The sequence below is a fragment of the Pseudophryne corroboree genome, chromosome 2 (genome assembly GCF_028390025.1).
Source record: "Pseudophryne corroboree isolate aPseCor3 chromosome 2, aPseCor3.hap2, whole genome shotgun sequence".
NCBI lineage: Eukaryota > Metazoa > Chordata > Amphibia > Anura > Myobatrachidae > Pseudophryne > Pseudophryne corroboree.
Genome location: NC_086445.1, coordinates 934611101 through 934632911, shown reverse-complemented (window position 1 = coordinate 934632911; position 21811 = coordinate 934611101). Strand labels below are relative to the sequence as shown.

The 21811-nt window shown below is 44.5% G+C and overlaps 1 protein-coding gene across 5 annotated transcripts in view; it reads right to left on the bottom strand.

Annotated features, from left to right (window-relative positions):
- Positions 1 to 739: 739 nt before the first annotated feature.
- ST3GAL6 (ST3 beta-galactoside alpha-2,3-sialyltransferase 6) overlaps positions 740 to 21811 on the bottom strand; it is a 358764-nt gene continuing 337692 nt past the window's right edge. For all 5 annotated transcript variants that reach the window (XM_063956263.1, XM_063956267.1, XM_063956266.1 and 2 more), the window contains 3 exons: positions 14254 to 14391; positions 4277 to 4429; positions 740 to 3137 (listed from right to left, as the gene is read on the bottom strand). In XM_063956263.1, coding sequence (XP_063812333.1) covers positions 3057 to 3137; positions 4277 to 4429; positions 14254 to 14391 — 372 coding nt within the window. In that variant the 3' untranslated portion in view covers positions 740 to 3056. The remainder of the gene's footprint in view (positions 3138 to 4276; positions 4430 to 14253; positions 14392 to 21811) is intronic.

Genomic DNA, 21811 nt, shown 5'->3' with positions numbered 1-21811 from the left:
CCTTGGTTAGGTTACGGCAGCCCCGAAAGTATGTGAGAATGCAGCAGCTGTGGAGTGGTGGGGGCTGCAGCTGTATGGTGAGATTCCAGATTTTTAGAGTCTATACTTTGTTCACTTACAAAGTACAAATTATGCTTTGAACCTTCTCTCACTGTACTCAGAATTGCACACATCTCTGTAGCCCCACCGTCCACAACACTAACAACATTTGCACCAAGCCCTATAACTGGTGCAAAAGAGCCATCCCAAAAATGGATGGGATATCTTCCGTCCACAACTTGGCAGGTCCAACAGTTCCATCTGCATTCCCTCAGAAGTCAGTTGCCACCCAATTACACCCATGTGGCTGAGATATGAACGACCCTGTATCAGCCGTATTTGCTCATAGTGGTGTACGCTTGGCTGCATGTTCAGTGCTAATCATCCCAAGATCTGTCAGTGATACAGACTTGCCTGCAACGCTCAATCAGGCCCTCTTGAGAGAAAGGGGTGGAGGATGTGTATTCCTTCACTGACACAATGCCATTTTAATTTCCTAACAGTTCGAAAATCTAGCCCCAGCTGACTGTCTTGCGGTCTCTCCCTCTATTCTTAATGGGGACCTACTGTAGTTTGTGCTCCCATATTCCACTTGTAGGCACACTCCAGTCTAAGTCATATCATAAAAGACCTAACACATAAATTTGTCTCAATGTCCCCTCATTCTTATGCATAAATGAAACGCTGAAACAAAGTAATATTTTAATTGAAAAACAGAAAAGCTTGTTTTATTTTCACTAAAGTGAAATCTGATGTAACAGTTTTGCACAATGTGCCTCTGAAACTTGCCCATCCTCATCCCAAGCGCAGCAGGTTGCGTAGGTGTCTTCTAAGAATGGAGAGTGCGCTACGCAGACCGCCAAGGCACACTGATGCAAATACCATAGAGTCTTGTTGCGTGCGTCTGCTGTGCTTCGTAAATGACCTCCGGTGAGTTTATGGAGTAGGTGGGATGGGTAGATTCATGAATATATGCAACTGTTTCATACGCACCCAGTAAAGGCTGCTGTTAGTGAGCGCACATGCAATTATGTTATAAGGGTAAATGATAAACAGAACTTTTGTAAGTTTTGTAATAAATAGAAAAAAACAAAAAAACAAAACAGATGCGAAATTACAACATATAAATTCTGAATAAGCACAAGCATGAGATCAATGTATTTTTTTTTAAAGAGGAACATAGTTATAAAAAACATCTCTACAAATGTGAAGATAAGTATATCATCACTAAAGAAAATTAAACCCAGCTCTAGCAGAAACACAATACTTAATGTTGTGTGAACAGAGTAGTCAGTGAGACAAGTTGGCTATTCAGATTATAATGTAAGGTCACAAATAAGATTAATGTTTTTATACAGTAGATGATGGGCGCAGACTCCCACTGATGTGCACATGGGATGTGGTTAAAATCTTGGTAGTCGGGAACAGACAGTGAGCAAGCCAGTAACGGGATCCCAAAGGTCAGAATCCCGACACAGGTTGCAGGTAGGGGTGGGACTATTAGGGATTAAGCAGTAGAGGGGGATATGGTTAGGCTGCAGATGGGGGAGGTTAGGGTTAGGTTGCGGGAGGAGTGGGTTAGGGTAAAAATACTTACTGGGATGTGACAAGATTCTGGCCATCGGGATTCCACTTTTGGTCTTCTGACTGTTGGGATCCCGACTGCTGTGATTTCGTACCCAACCCGCAAACACACAGTAGAAGCAGTCATGTTGTTTGCTGCACCAACATAGGTGAAAGTGAAGTCTGCCCAATAACTAGGAGTAAGCATCATCACTGAGGCACTACCTCTAAAAGCTCCAAGAGAATGGATAGGCTCTCACAAAATGGCTGCCTCCAGTGCGTGTGATGCAATGGATGGCTACATGTACAAGTATGCTTTTCAGGTGGGAACACAACACCTGTTTTAACTAGTATATCTAATGTAGATGTTTAGCTATGAAGACTCACTTAAACCACTGAACTTTTTATTTACTGAAAATGTTATTAACACTTTTGGCAGAAATATGGCTTTATTCCTTATGGCAAATTGTGTCAACAGGGAACACACATTTTTTTGTTAGTTTGTAATTTTTATTTTAAAAAGGGAACCTCAACTATGAACCATATAACCTTACTGAACCCCCTATTAATAGGTCTGGGGATCAGTGAGGTTTCCATGGCAGGGAGCTACAAGATGTTTGAAAGAGTAGGGTATTGGCTGATTGGGCTAATTGAATTGCTGTGACATCACTACCACATGGATGGAGTTTTCGTTCACACTTCTCCTTAAAATCAGCCAAGTTGAAAATCAATTAGAGGAGATGACAGGATCGCACGGGTCCTGGGGCTAGAAAGCAATGTAGGGGCTACAAAAGGCTTTAGAGCGGAGTTCTTCTTTAGGTATTTAAACCCATTGAAACTTAGGAGCACAGCAGCTATAAAACAACAAGACACATTACAAAATTGCAGTGATGTGAAGACCATGTATGCCAGGTTACAGATGTACCTGATGAACATTCGGCTGCCTAGATTCAGCATACATCGCGGTCTATAAGAGCACTGAAAATTGACCTGTACAACACAAAAAGGTTAACCTAATATTAGATTAGCCTTTATAACTTTTAACAGAACATTCGCCACAAACTCCATTCAAACAGAATAATTAACAATTGAACAAAAAAAATTTAAAAATGTTCACTATATGGTACATTTCTCCAAAGCATTTCTCATTACAATCATATAAACAAAAAAAAAAAAAAACAAAAAAAAAAAAAAAAAAAACACATTGCATGTCTTTGTGCTTCATAGTCTAGGACGAAAAGAACCATGGGATCCTATCACTGGTCCCAGAAAGAGTTTTTGTTTTTTTCTAAAGAAGTAATGCGCATCAAAAAAATTCCTTCTGGACTTCAGTTCTTCCAAAAAAAATATTTTTCTATATATACTTTCTTGGTTTAAAAAAAAAAAATTGTTAATACCGTGCACTAAGCAGTGTTTATTTTTGGCGGGATAACATTCCCAGTATACGGATTTCATTACGTCAAATTTATGATAGTTTTTTGTTCAATGAGGTCCTTAAGAAACATCTGCTCCACCGATATATTGTGATATTCATTCTGCCAAGAGAAAGAGGAGACAAAAGACAAAAGATGTAAAACACTGATCATATGAGTATCTTGGCTGTGTGTGTGTGTGTGTGTGTGTGTCTTATCACTCCATTAATACTAACGAACGCTTCAACACAACTGCCAATACGGGCTCTCAGCACAGGCTTTCATTGCTCAGTGGCCAATTTCTAATACCGTACAAGCTCTGGAATCCAATGAAAACAGTCAGTGTCTGATATTTCCCATTGCTGAGAGGAGATGTAATGCTTTCCTCACCAACATTGTGGCCTACTGCCGTGGGATTCATCACCAGCTACCCAAGCTGCTACCTGCAGAGGGTAGGAGGTTGTCAACCCCAGACAAACCGATTGTTCTAACATTTGACTATGTTACCACTGATGTAACAAAGACACCCAGGCGTGCTAGAGAGATTTACAAGTAGAATTATATTTACTCCCAATTAATTATATTTAAACAGAGGTACAAAATGTGTTGCTTTTACTTTTTGGATACATTCTGTGCATCTTTGTTGCAATCTACATCAGGCTAAGAAAATGTACAGAGTGGTGTCATATGCAAGTATCAAAACACTAAACAATTACACTGAACAACACTCATTTTATTGCCAACCATATTAGTGTGATTTTGGGGTAGCTTTGTGGTGCCGATTCCGAATACGACATTGGTTTTGCTACATTGGCTCTAATTATTGAAATACACGGATGAGAAACAGGAATGAAAACCACAATGGACAACGCAAACCGCTTACTTGTGAATGGACAGTCTATACATATGTGGGGGCTCTAGAATGATTGTGGAGCAAGCAAGAATATTTGAGCATCTCGCCTTCTAGAATGTTACCGTGAGATTCCCGTACGTACGCGTTATGGCTAAAATCTGTATTAAAAAATAACATTGCTGGAAGGTATTTAAAAAAAAAAAAAGCAAACATCTGAAATATTCTTAACTCCTCAAACCTTGTAGCTGAGTGTTTAAAAAGGCATCTACATTTTTGGATGCAAAATGCTGCTGTTCTTTCTAAACCTCATCTATCTTGGTACAATGAGGACATTAATGAGCACTGGGTATATTGAGCCAGTCATTGGGCAGACATGCAAACTGAAATACTGGCGGCCGCAATCTTTTACCTGTGCCATTACAGACATTGTTTCGTTTCCATAATAGTGAAGTGAACTATTCAAGGCTGTTAAGTTATACTTAAATCCTGCTATATGAACTTCATTGCATATGTGAAATGCCAATGCGATGGCAATAATTCCAGTTGTCGGGTGCTTTGGCTTCTTTAAAACAAACAAAAAAAAGGGAAAGAGACATAAATTAGAAGCAATCCAGTATTACAAGTTACCAAATATACAAAATACAAACTTTCCTCGGACTGCAAGAGAAAATGAACCAGCAGATGGCAGCATTAGCACGCGCTGAATGTTTGTGCAAAAACAACTGTGTGAATTTTACCCCTAAGTATTTGTATTTGATAAATCATCTCTTTCCTTTAATTCTCTAGAGTTAATCCACTTAAAAAAATAATAATACACTAAGTTAATATTATATTTTTATTGATAACATGAGATCTGATCTAACTTAGGGTCCCCAAACAATTTTCCTATCTCAGACGCCTGGGTCGGGAGATCGGGAATATTCAACAAGTTTAAAAATCTTGATTCCCTGGTTCCAACTGAAAACGGTCAAGATAAGCAAATCGGGGATTTTTAACATGGAGAATTTCCCATGGGGATCACTGAAAATCGATGGCGGTCAGGTCGGGTCGGAGAATCGGGGAAACAGCAACCAAATGTATGGGGGGGCCTTTAGTCTAATGGATTTTCCAAAAGATAAAATTTCACAAGTGCAAACAAAAAATTTCCAACAGTCTTTCACTTAAAAGATGTCTAAGATGTTACTGAATCTTTAATTATATACATACACTTATATACCTTACATATATACATACCTAGTATATACACATGTACTAGGGTAACCAAGTGTGTATAAGCCTCTACCGCCCTGTCTGACTGCTAATTATATCAGATAAATGCGATTTGATTTTTATTTAATACAGGACACCTTTTTATTTATTAGTGTACTAGAAGTGCACTTTTCTTTATAATATATATGCTGTATACGGCAGGTGTAGAACTGCTGAAGCAGAAAGACGCAGCACTGCAGGTACTTACAGGTGAAAAGATTGACTTCAACATTTCACGACCTGACACGCCCTGTTATCTTCCTGATGACGGGGCTTTCATCATCATCATCATCATCATCTTCCTGATGACAGGGCATGTCAGGTCTGAAATGTTGAAGTAAATCTTTTCACCTGTTAGTACCTGCAGTGCTGCGTCTTTCTGCTTCAGCATTTCCACACCTGCCGTTTGTATCATTGTCTGCAAGGGCACACGGCCAGTTGATTGGTACATACACAGGATTGCCGAACCGCATGTTTTGTATATATGTGTATAGCTGAATATATATATATATATATATATATATATATATATATATATATATATATGTATATACCTCAAGAAGAGGAACAATAAAATAGGATTTTGGTACCAGGGCCGTTTCTTGGGGCAGGCGAGCAGTGCAACTGCACTGGGCGCCCGCCGCGGCACTAACTGTGGCTCCCTGCTTCCCCCTCCTATTTCTCCCCGAGTAACCCGCTCAGGGGGGCGGGGTTTCACGGAATGACGCGTTTGCGTCGTTACGTCACGACGCAACCCCGTCACTCTGCGAAACTCCCCCCCCCCCCCCCCCAGCGGAGTACAGAGGGGGATCCAAGTTAGGAAGAGGGAAAGGCCGGCGCGAGGAGCGACTGGTGAGGCGGGCCGAAGAGCGGTAATCGCCTCTGTAAGTATTCTCTCTCAATGTGTAAAATGGGGACACCTGCCGTAATGTGTGAAATGGGGACTCTTGCCTGCCGTAGTGTGGGGATTTAATGTATCAAGGGCATTGCGGTGTGCGGCATAATATGGTGCAGGGGGCATTACTGTGTGGGGATTAATAAGGTAGATTTTTTTTTCCTGTGGTGGTCGTGATCTGTTGGGAGCAGGGTCAAAAACTGGATTGTGAGGTAGTCTTTTCAGATGAGGCCACACCCATTTAGATGAGACCACGCCCCCTTGTCGTGCGCGCGCAAGTTTTTTTTTATCTGGGTGTGGGGGGGGGGGGGGGGCACATTTGTTTATGTCATGGGGGGGGGCGCATTTTTAAATCTCGCACTGGGAGCCAAATTGGCTAGAAACAGCCCTGTTTGGTACTTACCGGTAAATCCTTTTCTCTTAGTCCGTAGAGGATGCTGGGGACTCCAAAAGGACCATAGGGTATAGACGGATCCGCAGGAACCTGGGCACACTATAAAGACTTAAACTGGGTGTGAACCGGCTCCTCCCTCTATGCCCCTCCTCCAGACCTCAATTAGAAAACTGTGCCCAGGAGAGATGGACATTTCGAGGAAAGAATTTATCGCTATAAGTGAGCGTCGTACCAGCTCACACCTCAAACACACCGTAGAACATGGCATTCAGTAGAATACCAGCCCACGGCATGCACAAAACACAGCCACATGCTGAGAAAATATGTAACACAAACTGTGTGTCCACATAAGCTAAAATAAGACCCCGCATGCCATGGCATGAAGAACGGTAGCAACCGCCTGACAAGAGAAAACACACCACCAGGGTGTAACCAAAAGCAATAACTGCAGACACTGTAATCACTGGGACAGGCGCCCAGCATCCTCTACGGACTAAGAGAAAAGGATTTACCGGTAAGTACCAAAATCCTATTTTCTCATACGTCCTAGAGGATGCTGGGGACTTCAAAAGGACCATGGGGTTTATACCAAAGCTCCAAAACGGGCGGGAGAGTGCGGACAACTCGGCAGCATCCAATGAGCAAACAAAAAGGTCCCCAACAATCAGGATATCAAACTTGTAAAGCATAGCAAAAGCGTTTGATCCCGACCAAGAATCCGCTCGGCAAAGTTGACCCGCCGAGACTCCCCGGGCATCCGCCCAAGACAAGCCCATCCTCCCAGAAGAATGGATCACCACCTACTTCAGTGACGGCAATTCAGCCGTAGAATAAACATGCCAAACCGCATCACAGATTCAGCGTGTAAGACTGCATAACGCAGTCTCCCAAACCATGCTGGGAACATGCCAGACAAACAGAGCTTCTGTTACTCCACACTGAGCCAAATTGGCGACCTACATACTCAAATCCCCTACTAGATCGAGGGAATTCGAATCAGCTAATGCCTAAATAACTACCAGCAACAAAATAGGCCGATTTCTGTTAAACCCAGAAACCACTCTTGGTAGACTACCAACCGAGTACCCAATTTCTCTCTATCCACCTGAAAGATCAAACACGGCTCTTGTGAGACAAAAACACCAATTCCAACACCCGCCTTGCGGATGTTAAAGCCAACAGCAAGACCACCTTCCGAGAGAGAAATCGTGTAAAGAAAATTTTATTAAGCTTGCCTCCACACCGGCCTGTAAAGTATGGAGAAACACGATCTAGCTGAAAGACTTCCACAGAAGTCTTCGTGGATACACACAAAGACATAGAAGTACTCCAACTACTGTGGTAACTCCTTGTCGTTAGGACTTTCCTATCCTGAATAATTGAGGAAACGACTTCGCCGGGAACACCCGTTCAGCTTAGGATATGGCCTTCAACGGCCCCGCCGTCAGACACAGCCGCGTCAAGTCATGCCACACGCCCTGATCTTGATGTAACATAACCTCACGAAGAGGAAAAGGGCCGTAATCTTTTATGAGTAAATCATGAAAAAAAAAATTGGATAGCCAACTCTCGCCGGCTAGCCCGGATTTAAGAGGATCACCGGAACCTTCTAACATCTTCCGCTCACTACCGCGAGAAAAGTGAAAGCGGAGAGGCCACCTAGACCGACTAAAGACACCCACAGTGTCACGAGGATGTCCACTACTATATCTTGAGTGTCCCTAGACCTGGAACAATCTCCTTGAGGCCTCTCGTTGAGGCGAGACGCCAACATGTCCAATTGCGACACTCCTCAAAGATTTTCCGCGTCTGGGAAAACTTCTCAAAGATGACCGAATTTTCTCCGGCTGGATATCGCGTCAGCAGAGGAAATCTATTACCCCATCGTTTACCTCCGAAATGAAGACTGCCAATATAGCGTTTTCCAGACCTCCCCTTCAACTGCAAACTGTGCAACTTCTGCCAAAGCCGCTTGCTTCATGTTCCGCCATAGCGGCCTACCTATGCCACTGCTGACAAGTCGTCCAGCAGAACCAACACGGCAGAACACGACGAATACGTTCGTCGAAAATAGCTCTTAATTCCAGGAAGCCTACAGCAGTTTTTTTTTTGTTTTTTTATTTGACTATCTCTTCTGGAAATACGTCCCTTGCAAGGACTGCTTCCCGGCATCGGAGATCTGTATGCACGGACACCAGGCTCTAAACCTGGATCCCGAACCTTCATTCCTCTAGAAGTAGAGAACCGAGCAGACACCACAGGAGCTATGTCCTGGCCGTTTGGGTTATATTCCGGTGCATGCTCCGGTGAGACCCAGACCGACTTCCCAACTGGTCCCATAAAAACCACTCCGGTAATATACCTACTCACCGAAAACAAACCTCATAGGCTGCAGCTGTCTGCTTTATAAACGGAAGATATTGATGAGGTGTCACCTCAAACGCGATCCTCAGACCTCTTTCCACAGGAAAAACATCTAACCAGAAAAGGTCAGCATCTACTCCGAAACCCATTGCCAACCTCTGCTTCGTTGGGAACAACAGCCAATCCCTGTCAACGATTTGCACCTTAATACAGGGACAGCCAGAGACCGTCTTGAACCTGACGCACCTCTGTATGGCATCGCGTACTACCTCCCCTTCCAGAAGGGGATGGCAAGAACTATTAGAAAACCAGTAAAGGGAAACAACCGGAACACAGAATGTCCCCCTTTAGATTCTATGAAGAACTCACAGGTCCTAGTCTATCCTGGACTAACTGAAACTTATCAGACAAGTGGTCACCGAAGTGGGGACCCACCAGATAGACTCAGCAACAAGTGGTGGATGTAGTGGAACCGAAACGACATCGGCCTCTGCGAACCTACAAGGCTGCAGAACCCTTACCTTTTCACCTTTCACTGTCTGCCCAGAAACGTAAAAACAAGAACGGTATTGAATCGGTTAAAAAATGACTGCACCCCACAAAAGAATGCATCACCAACCGTCGTGAAGGAGGCTAACTCACGAAAGTAGACTTACCCGAGGAATCCGCCGAGAGTGACTGAACAGAGGCCACACCCACAGTTGTACACCTCACAGCTTTTCCCTGGTACCTCCTCCGCATTTTTCCGGTCACACCTCCCGCTGTCACGAGGCAGCCTGCTGTAATGGTACAAGGTAGAACAAACATAGGCATGTCTACCCACTCTGAGTAGGGTAATACCATCTGCTGCTTACCTTAATACAACACTTTCTCAAGTGCAAACAGTGCGAATAGGGTAAAAATATAGAAATAAAATTTCACTTAGCTGCCTGTGTATGCTCTTTAGCGACCGGGCTCTGCGTCGACCAGGAGTTGACTGTCATAATTTTCTCTCTGCGTTGCGAAGAGAATAATATTCGGACTCCTCGAGAGGATCGAAAACCAACTCGTCACGGCCTATCTAGAGCTTAATCAACAGAGCGATCAGCACATGATAAGATCATGGATATACATCATGTAATACACAATAAAACACATACCACGTACCCATGCGTATATAAAATATAGCTACATATACACACATATAGATATAACCTATACGCAAGTGGATTGTCCAGACCTATCAGGTCCCTAGTGAGAGTAATGTGTTGTTAACGTGTATGACCATGTACCGATATGCTCCCGATGTGGATCTACCAGGAACATTAAGGTCGACCGAAACTTAGTAAATGTCGACCGCAGTAATAGTAGCGGGCAAAATTAATAAGAATTCTCTTGGAACCCCGAGGGGTCTGAGGGAAACATACAAAACAATTTTGATACCACTCCCCCTACATATACCTATAAATATACATATACCTACAGGTACAAGGCAATAACAGCCTGATAATTTTTTTCACCCTGCAATACCGTTGATGCCGACAGGGCATCCACCAACGACAGTATCTTCCTTATCGTGTGTACTGTTTTAGGCATACAAACACCACTCTGTTAATACTTAATCTCCCAAATCAAGTATCGCCATGCACCGGCAAAGCCGACCGTTAACCCCACAGCAGCTCGTGCCAAAGCCTTCACATCTGCCGACATATGTCGACCAAGCGATAGTGGGTAAATGAACAGGGAAATTATGTCTTACTACAAGGAATATGCGACCATTATCAAACTTAATGCTATATGACCCCCCCCCCCCCCCCCCTATAGCATTTAACACTTCGTCCCCCCTCCATCTTACTCCACTGCAAGTCCTGGCGGGGATTTTGAAGAAAATGGCGCTGACTCCCTTGAGAAGACTAAGCTCTGCCCCTTTACAACAATTCTAGCTGGCTACGCATATAGTGTAGAAACACTATATCAAAGTGTCTTTCAGGGCGCCCCTTGTGCCCTGCACCCAGGTAACACAGTGGTATGTGGGAGCACCGGCGCCGGGACCGCCGCTATGACTGGCGGTAATCGGCGGCGGGGAGAAAAAGTGCGCGCAGTGCACTAACACGCGCTGGTGGGGGTCCAGGACACGGAACCCCCGGCCGCGCCAACACCTATTGCCCACAATAACTTTCAGAGTGCTCTCCCCCCCCGCGCCCCCAAGCCGCGGGAACAAGCGGTGGGGAAGAGAAGGCGTGCCGGGGGCTAACACGCGCTGGCGGGGGTCCTGGACACGAAGCCCCTGGCAGCGCTCTTATAGTAATCAGCCGCTCAGGGCGCTCCCTCCCCGGCGCCCTGCACCCGCTGGAGCCAGCGGCGGGGGAGAGAAGTACACAGTGCGCTAACACGCGCTGGCGGGGGTCCGGAACATGGAGCCCCCGGCAGCGCCCAACCAAAGCCCTTGTAAAGGAAATTTGCTGCTCAGGGCGCTCCCCCCCAGCGCCCTGCACCCGTGGATGCCGGCGACGGGGGAGTCAATGGCGCGTAGCGCGCACTACCAAGCTGGCGGGGGAATGAGGCACGGAGCCTCCAGCACGAACACGTTTTTAAGCCAGTCTAATTAAAAACAACAGTAACCTGCCGCCCAGGGCGCTCCCCCCTTCCAGCGCCCTGCACCCTGTGAGTGCTGTTGTGTGGGAGCATGGAGCGCAGCACGACCGCTGCGTGTTACCTCCGTTACTGAAGTCTTCTGCCGTCACTGAAGTCTTCTGTTCTTCACATACTCACCCGGCTTCTTTCTTCTGGCTTCTGTGAGGGGTTGACGGCGTGGCTCCGGGAACAAGCAGCTAGGCGCACCAAGTGATCGAACCCTCTGGAGCTAATGGTGTCCAGTAGCCGAGAAGCAGAGCCTTGAAACTCACAGAAGTAGGTCTGCTTCTCTCCCCTCACTCCCACGATGCAGGGAGCCTGTAGCCAGCAGGTCTCCCTGAAAATAAAAAACCTAGCATAAGTCTTTCAGAGAAACTCAGTAGAGCTCCCGTAGTGTGTGTCCCATCACTCCTGGGCACAAAGTCTAACTGAGGTCTGGAGGAGGGGCATAGAGGGAGGAGCCAGTACACACCCAGTTTAAGTCTTTATAGTGTGCCCAGGTTCCTGCGGATCCGTCTATACCCCATGGTCCTTTTGGAGTCCCCAGCATCCTCTAGGATGTATGAGAAAATAACATTTACTTGCACATACAATACATACAAATATCAGAAATAAATACAAAATAAACTAAACTAACAATCAGGAAATCATTCTAGATGATATAATTTACACCTTCAATGAATTGTGTATTTACTTATTTCTGAAGTGCCACTGTATGTTATAATGCATCGTAGCAGGGAGAGCGCCACACAATTTTTCACGGCACTAAACAATGACAGAGAGATGTACTGGCAATTATCAATGAGGGAACCACATGACAGACAGTGCTCACTACATACAAATGTAGCACCATTGCTGTCAGCAATTGTACAGAGAGATCATAGATCCCAGCTCATACTAACCTGCTCATCGTCTCTCCCCTCTGTGCCATACCTGTCTTTCTGCCCTTCTCCTTTAGATTGTAAGCTCTGATGAGCAAGGCCCTCTAACTTCATGTGCTTTTTCTTCCCTCTATTATAGTATCCATCCTACGGTCAACGGCAGCAACAATCCTTTGTGTTTGGCTGCACCACTGCTCGTTTGGGATGTATTTATGTGACCGGCGGTCAAAAAAACGCCGGTCACAATACCTCCCCCTACATCTTGCCCACGTAGAATCCAGACAGTCGGCATGCCGACTAGCAGGGACTACTCCCACTCGTGGCGAGCTCAGCAGCCACCGAGCCCACAGCGTGGCGAGCGTAGTGAGCTTGCAAGGGGACTCGTTACGCTTGCTCCCCCCCCCCCCCCCCCGGTATTCTGTGTCCGGGATCCTGCCGTCTGTATTGTAACCGCCGGTCACGCACACCCAACCCGCTCATTTGGGTATTATGATTGCAGATGCAGCAAATGTTTATAAACCTTGTCTGTGTCATGCAATGTTCTGTGCTGTAAAGGTGCATACACACTGGCCGATATACCGGACGTTCAATATTGCTGTTCCGTCGGCCAGTGTGTACGAGCGATACGTCTGTGAACTCAGTCGTTCACAGACATATTGCGTCATCTCTGCTGCACAGCACGTCAGTGTGTGTGTGTGTATGGGTGGTCAGCCGACCGCACCTACGTACACAAGATGCAGCAGCTGGCGGTGACTGACAGCTGAACTGGGCAGGCGTGTGTAAATGCCCACCCAGTTCATGACGTCACTCCCCGACGGATCAGGCAGTGTGTATGCACAGCACACTGCACGATCTGGCTTTAGATATATCTGCAGATCAATTGATCTGCAGATATATCTATAGGTGTGTGTACCCAGCTTTAGTTACCTTTTTCTTGTTTTATTCACACTGTTCCTGTTTATGTACTTTGTAATGCTTGTGTCACCATAAATTAAAGATGATGTTAATAATAGATTAAGGGGTCTATTTACTAAGCCTTGGATGGAGATAAAGTGGACGCAGATAAAGTACCAGCCAATCAGCTCCTAACTGCCATGCCACAGGCTGTGTTTGAAAAATTACAGAAGGCTGATACTTTATCTGCGTCCACTTTATCTCCATCCAATGCTGTGTATTTGGTCATCTTCTGACCACAGTAAAAAGTTCTATTCATGACAGATATGATCCAATCAGCATCGATCAAGGGGGCAAACAGATGGATTTTCACTGAACGGTACACTGTCCACTTCAAGTCACACACTAGCAGCCTACAGAATATGACTGGACGTACAGTTGGTTGGTAGATGGAAGCTCTAGACTGGTGGGGCTTCTACAATCTGGATGTCCTCACTCTGATTTGACATGTGATCCACTTCTTATTATGACTAGTTTGACTTTCCTTTACCACAGGATGTGAGCTCCTTTCCTTCATAACTTTGCTTCCTCTTTTCACTTATCTTGTTCCTTTTCTTTTTCTTCTCCCTATTCCTCTTCTCTGCTAAGTTCTTCCACTCTCTTATTTGCATTTCTTAATTGATACTGACCCATGTTCCGGGTTTTGTAACAGTGTTTATCTTTTTGTTATTATTGTGCACAGATAACATTTGTTGAACTAAATTTTATGTTTTCATTTTCCTAGACGTGACATTTGTTCTTGTTTCGTTGAATGGTCATTGACCTCTCATTCAATATTACTGTGCTCTTTGTTTTGAGCAGTCATATTTTTATTATACTTGGTAATAATGCAAAATAAAAACCTCAATAAAATATAATTTGCAAAAAAGAAAAGGATTGGTCTGGTAGTTTCCCAGCTGGAGAGACCCCATTCTGGTTCTCAGTGTCCCCTATTTAGGACACTCTTAATATGAGACCTTGAGTTTTGGACACTTCACAGAACAGGAAAAACTTCTCATTAGAGATCTTATTTCAAGAAACAATGTAATTCAACTTACTTCTGTCTTTGGAAAATTTGTTGGAAAATTCAACAGATTTTGAGATACTCGCCGAAGGATGACAGGGTTGAGTACTCTCAGCTGAGAAGGTTGGTAAATTAAATTCAAGGCAGGTTTTCTCCAAAATCCATAAGTGCTCTGCAATGATAGGACAGTATGAGTGCAATGAGTATGTACACCTAGAGCTAAAGGCGGTAAACATAAAAAAGGTTTATTTCCTAAATAAATGTGCAGCAAGTTGCAGTAAACAGAATGGGCAAGTTGCAATACCAAGATGAAAGTTAATAGGTGACGGGTTCCAGTCGTTTAGCACGAATGTTGGACCTGAAGCAATGTAATACCACTTTGAGACAGAAAATGGGAAAAAGAAAACGGCTTTAACCCGTCATTTGTGACCGCTGGTCACCATACCGTCACCTGGGTCCCGACTTTGAGATGCCCCGTAATGGGGGGGGGGCTAGAAGTCCATCGCGGGCTAGCTGCACTCGCCACGCAACTGGGAGTAGTCCCAGTTAGCCGACATGCCGACAATCAGAATTGCTAGGGGGCGGGATCCCGGCTTCGGTATTGTGAGCCGGTCACACAACTACATCCCCGTTATTTGAGTGCCGGGCTTTATTTCCAGTCCCAGCCTGAACCCCCTTTCACACAGACAACCAAATTACTGGGGCAAGCATTTTTAACTGGTAATTTGCCAATCAATGCGGGCATTTCTTTGGTGTGAAAGGGTCAACCCTGGTCGCAATTCCCAAGTCTTTGACCCTAGTTAAAACCACTGTTGAAGTCCCAGGAATTTTGACCCTGGTTGACCCTTTTTCACACAGAAAAAGGTGTTGATGCGTAAATTTTTGGGCCCAAATGCTTGACCAGGCAATTTGCTTTTCTGTGTGAAAGGGGTATTAGTGGCTGAGCCCTAGATGGGAGAACCAAAAGAAGTGTAAATGAAGATTTTAGGCACAGGTGTTCTGCACATTAAATATACAAGACTGGACATGTGCAGTTTACCATAACTGGGCTGCGGATTTCAATGACCCTGGAGTGTATACGACAATATTTTAACGAGCATCTAGTACGGAAATCTGAGGCAAACTCTCTAATATAATAAAAACGTAAGCATTATATGCATGGGCCCAAATGTGATATGCCCGAGTTGCAGGCTGTGGTGAGATTTTGTCAATGTGTCCTCAAGTTTTAAAGCATCAATTTATTAAATAGGCAAAACCAACCCTGTCTCGAGGACACATCGCTGAAACCTTGTCATTACCTGCCAGGCTTCTACATATGGGCCATGGGGTTTTGCATCGGTCTGTGCTGCACTCGCTGGACAATGACTGTAACCTGAAATCAGGCATCACTGGTTACACAGACACAACAGTAAGGGATCCGCAGCTCTGGTATCCATTATTTCTCAGTGTTACTATTTCTGGCCATCGCTAAAAATAACCCAAAACAATAGTCTGCCATAGAAGGGATAATGGTCTTAAATATCAATGTAATGTTTCTTCAGAGACACTGTAAAGGCCTCTCAGGAGCTCTCTAGTTCATCTGTTGTTCTATTTATTTATTTCATCATAGAAAAGCATTCACAGCACAAGCAAGCAGATAAACAAGGCTATAAGTGCAGAACAACCAGTCTTAATATAATATGGAAATAACAAAAACCTAAATACCTAAAACAAAAATTCTAAATGCAGAATGTTTGTCATTTAAAGACAATAACCTCTAGCAATTTAACCACAAGTAATTGTTATTACAGTATTACATTTGATGCAATGTCTTATGATACCAACGTGCAGAGATAATCTCTGATATGATCGCTACACTGAAGATAAAACAAACATCAGTATTTATGTATAGGAGGATTTGGGACGTCGAGATACATTAAATATGCTGCTTGTTTGTTCTGTGAGAAATAGTTTCGGTTGATGAAGGCTAGACAGGCAGAGCTATATGAATGTTTACATAATGTCACCATGTTTTGCATACGCAAATATACAGGATCTTCATGTTCGCAAATACAAACATATTAGTGTTTCAAAATAATCCTGTAATGTTTTAGTAAGAATAGCTACATCATACAGTATGACATGTTTACTTAACCCATTTCTAAATTGAGTTGATTGATAATTAGTTACACTACCAAAATAAGCAACCACCAGTAGGGGAACCTCTGGGACATGTAGTTCAGGTAACAATGAGTAATGTATAAAAAAAAAAAAAAAAACCACAGCAGCCCATGCACTATTAAACTATTTTTTCTGCACAAATGCATGTACTGTGTATGCTACTGGTGGTGAAACAAAGAATACTAAAGACTAGTAGACATTTGAATGTGCCACAAAATGTAGAAAGATTGTGCCTAAAAGTTACAATGTGAATAGTCAATTGTAGGTGCTCTGATTACCTGTCCCAGGTTAACTTTTTATCTTTTATTTATAAGGCATTCCAAGGATTCCATAGAGCCGAACAAGGGGATAAGACAGACAACAAGATACAGAAGTACATAGTAATACAACCAGTATATAAATTCAGAGACTGCCATTGGCTCCAAATGCCCACAAAACCCCATTTGCCACAAAATGCATCCATATGCCTCTTCACATAACCATCATACCTTCCCATATCCCTTTACATGCCCATCAGACAGTCCCACACGCCTCACATGAAAATCAGACCTCCCCATATGCCTCTCACATAACCAACAGACCTCCCCCACATGCCCATCAGACCTCCCCACATACCTCTCACATGCCCATCAGACTTCCCCCATATGCCTCTCACATGACCTTCAGACCTCCCCACATGCCCCTCCCATGACCTACCTCCTCTTCTGGGTGCAGCATGACCTAAATGCATTCTACTGAGGCCATGTAGCACAGAAGTCAGCTGCTTATTGACTCTGTTTCTTCAAAAATTAAGAGAATAAGAAAGACTGGGAGCAGCTAACTGCGGAATGCAGGTGAAGGTGCACCAGGTGTTGTTGCCCACCACTGGCACTGATTTATCAGAAGTTATACCACTTTTACACTGCCATTTGGACCCAGTTTATTGCCGAGTTAACCTGGGACACAGCTCAGTGTGAAAAGATCCCCGAAAACAAAAATCCCCTGGTCTGGTGCCCCAGGAATACAACCCGGTTAGCTTGCAGGCTTGGACACACTAAGGACCCGGGTTAAAGGGCAGTGTGGGCACTGTGGTAAATCTTCTGTGTGTACCTGTCACCAATAGGAGGCTGCTGTGTTCTGCGCACTTAAGAAACCTACAATCATTATTTTATTGAATTATCAGAACAGTTCCAGGACACTCTTGTTTAGGAAAGTAAAGAGCTGTCCAGTCACAGACACATTTTTATCAGGTTAAAACCAAGATTTGTGTTATCCCCTCCTCCAGCGCCAGAGATAGTTCTCTTTTTTTCCTGCTTTAAACTTTGTGGCTGAAAATTTGACCTCATGAACCGCTGAGAGGACTTTAAACCATAAACACAAAGTTAGATTAAGCAAATACATAGAGACAGCAAATAGAAGTTTACTGTGACCTCAAATAAGTCACATATCATTGGGGGTATGCCAAGCTGAGTGGTCAAAAACAAATCAATTAAGATCTTCTCCATTGCAACATTTACCATAATGCAGCCGAACGGCGCTAAAAGCTGCATCAGGATTGGATGCGAGAGAATGAAACAATGAGCACGGGCAATCCTCTGATGGCCTTCACTTCCGCAAGGTACAGCTGCTGCATTCCAGCCGCTCGCTGGGTAACAACTTAGGGAGAAGGTGTAAGTCTGCTCATAGGGGGTAATTCAGACCTGATCGCTAGTAAGTCTGCTCATAGGGGGTAATTCAGACCTGATCGCTAGTAAGTCTGCTCATAGGGGGTAATTCAGACCTGATCGCTAGTAAGTCTGCTCATAGGGGGTAATTCAGACCTGATCGCTAGTAAATCTGCTCATAGGGGGTAATTCAGACCTGATCGCTAGTAAATCTGCTCATAGGGGGTAATTCAGACCTGATCGCTAGTAAGTCTGCTCATAGGGGGTAATTCAGACCTGATCGCTAGTAAGTCTGCTCATAGGGGGTAATTCAGACCTGATCGCTAGTAAGTCTGCTCATAGGGGGTAATTCAGACCTGATCGCTAGTAAATCTGCTCATAGGGGGTAATTCAGACCTGATCGCTAGTAAATCTGCTCATAGGGGGTAATTCAGACCTGATCGCTAGTAAGTCTGCTCATAGGGGGTAATTCAGACCTGATCGCTAGTAAGTCTGCTCATAGGGGGTAATTCAGACCTGAGCGCTAGGCGGGTGATCAGGTCTAAACTGCGAATGCATCGCAATGCGCAGGCGCGTCGCACAGGTACAAAGCGGATCGCCGCTCAGTGACGGGTTTGTGCGAAGGATCCGTTCGCACGGGCATTCGCAAGGAGATTGACAGGAAGAAGGCGTTTGTGGGCGTCAACTGACCGTTTTCTGGGAGTGTTTGGAAAAACGCAGGTGTGTCCAAGCGTTTATAGGGAGAGTGTCTGACGTCAACTCCGGTCCTGGACAGGCTGATGTGATCGCAGCGGCTGAGTAAGTCCTGGGCTACTCAGAGACTGCACAAAATCTGTTTGTACAGCTTTGCTACACAGGCGTTCACACACTTGCAAAGCGTAAATACACTCTACTATGGGCGGCGACTAAGCGAACGCAGGACTGCAAAAAAAACCTAGCGAGCGAACAGGTCTAAATTAGTCCCATAGTATGTACAGAAGATTGGCAATTACATATATACAGGTTGAATCTCATTTCCGAAAATCCAACATTTTTTGAGTGCGACTGAGATGATACCTTCCCTTTCTGATGGAGCAATGTATATAGGCTTTGTTTCATGCACAGAATTATTGAAACATATTGTATAAAATGACCTTTAGGCTATGTGTATATGTGCAGAAACAAATGTATTTCATGTTTAGACTTGGGTCCCTTCCCGAAGATATCTTCTTATTAAATATTCCAAACTACAGAAAAATCAACGGCGGGGTGTAATGGAGTCCGAGATTGCCGGAGGTGTGGGATGTCGGCCGATCTCGGACGTTTTTTTAAAGGGGCAATCACTTACACGACAAAAAATGTCCTCTTTCTGTTTTGTTTTTTTAAAAAGGTGCAATCACTTACTAGGCATAGTTTTGCCTAGTAAGGAGATTGCCCCTTTCAAAAACCACCAGAGATCGTCCGGCATTCCGCACCTCCAGCGATCTTGGACACCATTGGACATAGATATCCAAAATACTTTTAAGTATGTGGCGACAATAGGTCTGACTCCGCCTACTACACACAAATAAGCGGAGCTTCCTTCTTTTCATGTGCAAGCAACAATTTTATACATGCCCATAGGATACATATCACATGCATTACATCAGGGGTGAGGAATCTCTGGCCCACAGGCCGTATAAGGCCCGCAAAGCCGTCTTTTCCAGCCCGCTGCTGTCTGTGTGTCAGCGAGACACGCCGCCCCTCAGTCCGGAGGTGGCGTGTCTCTGCTGTCAGGGCAGGGAGGAGAGCGCAGCTATGTCCGGCGGCAGCGGCGGGTAGGATCTCAAACCAGCCGCCAGTTCATGAGCCAATCAGAGCTCGCGGACCGGCAGCCAACAGGAGCCGCCGCTGACGGTCCACAAGCTCTGACTGGCTCACAAACTGGAGGCTGTTTTGAGGTCCTACACACCGCCACCATTGCCTGACATAGTCGCGCTCTCCTCCCTGCCTGACAGCAGTGAGCAGCACAGTTGGGTGGGGGTGGGGATATGTGGGGCATTTGTGTATCTGGCGCTGTGCGGGCATATATGGCACTGCTGGGGGCATGTGTGTATCTGGCACTGTGGGGGCATGTGTGTATCTGGCACTGTGGGGGCATGTGTGTATCTGGCACTGTGGGGGCATGTGTGTATCTGGCACTGTGGGGACATGTGTGTATCTGGCACTGTGGGGGCATGTGTGTATCTGGCACTGTAGGGGCGTGTGTGTATCTGGCACTGCACTGGCATATGTGTATCTAGCACTGTACTATTGGGGGCATATGTGTATCACTTCCCATTTTAATTGGTCACACCCATTTTTTGGTACGCGCCTTCGGTGCAAGCACTCAGTGCCGCTAAGGGGCGTAACTACTGGGGGACAGGGTAATTTTTAAGTTGATGATTTTTGTATGGCCTCCGAAGGATTTTATAAACATCCAAATGGCCCTTGGTAGAAAAAAAGGTTCCCCACCCCTGCGTTACATAAATAATTGCTAACACTTTGTAGATTTGTATCCAATTCACCGATCCAATCTATAACTTTCTTTTTCATGAAGGTAATGTGTTAGCGTTGCAAAAATTTAGTGCCACAGAGAGGATATACCAATGCGTTAAACAAGTTCCCTTTCCATTGGGTTAGCGGTTTGCATACTGCCATGTAATGCAGTTTAAACCTCTCTAATCCAGTGCTCTTTAGCCTGATAATACCCTTTACCCAGCAAGATTGTAGAAACCGTGTAACAGATGAGTATTGATAAGGGGTTGCAGGAACTAAGATTACGTGTTCTTACACTTCTAATATCCAGAAACCTGGAGTGAAATGAAACCATTTCATTCAGAAAATGTTCTAACCCTCAGCAACATTCAGCCTATAAACTCCTCTTGCCAGAAACTCCTATAGTCTTAAAGTACCAAATTAGCCATGTCCTGTGAATTCTGGATTACGGAGGTAACCTGCGCATTGTAGACTCTGGTCATATATCGACCATTCTGTCTCTGTGCTGGGACAATTGAGCGTAATGCAACACATTTACAAGAATAAAAGTACACTGTGAAATATTACCTGCTATATATTTCTTCCCATACAGCACTACAGAGCAGATGTACACAACAGAGCACTTAGCATCAGGTGACAGATGTGCGATCGATAACCACAATCCCAAGGGTGGACTGTTATACCCTAATTGGCACAGCTGCGCCACCTCCCTTCATTCGTATATACAAATGACCAGCGCATTGTCGCTTGGCTTATTTGTTAGTGCACTATATAAACTACAGAGAGAACCTGTCCCAGCTATGTGAATGAAAGTTAATTTCTATCAATGAATATTAGGTAACAGTTTGTGTATATATATATATATATATATATATATATATATATATATATATGTATGTATATATATATATATATATATATATATATATATATATATGTATGTATGATCTTGATTGGATATATTCACAGATTTTCGGTGTTTATCATTTTTACCAGCAGAATTCTGTTGACACACCCAGTCTCACATCATGACACACAAAATGTGCCCGGACACCATTCTGACAGTAGTGCTGGGGAACACTACGGTAGCCAACTATAGGCAGACACTGCATGAACTTGTCCTGCAAGCAGAACGGGATAATCTACTGTACATAGATACACATCAATGTGATGCAATTTATCTCCTGGGGCAAGTGTTTGACCCCGACCAAGTAGCTGCTCGGCAAAGTTGTAAAGCCGAGACCCCTCGGGCAGCCGCCCAAGAAGAGCCCACCTTCCTCGTGGAATGGGCTT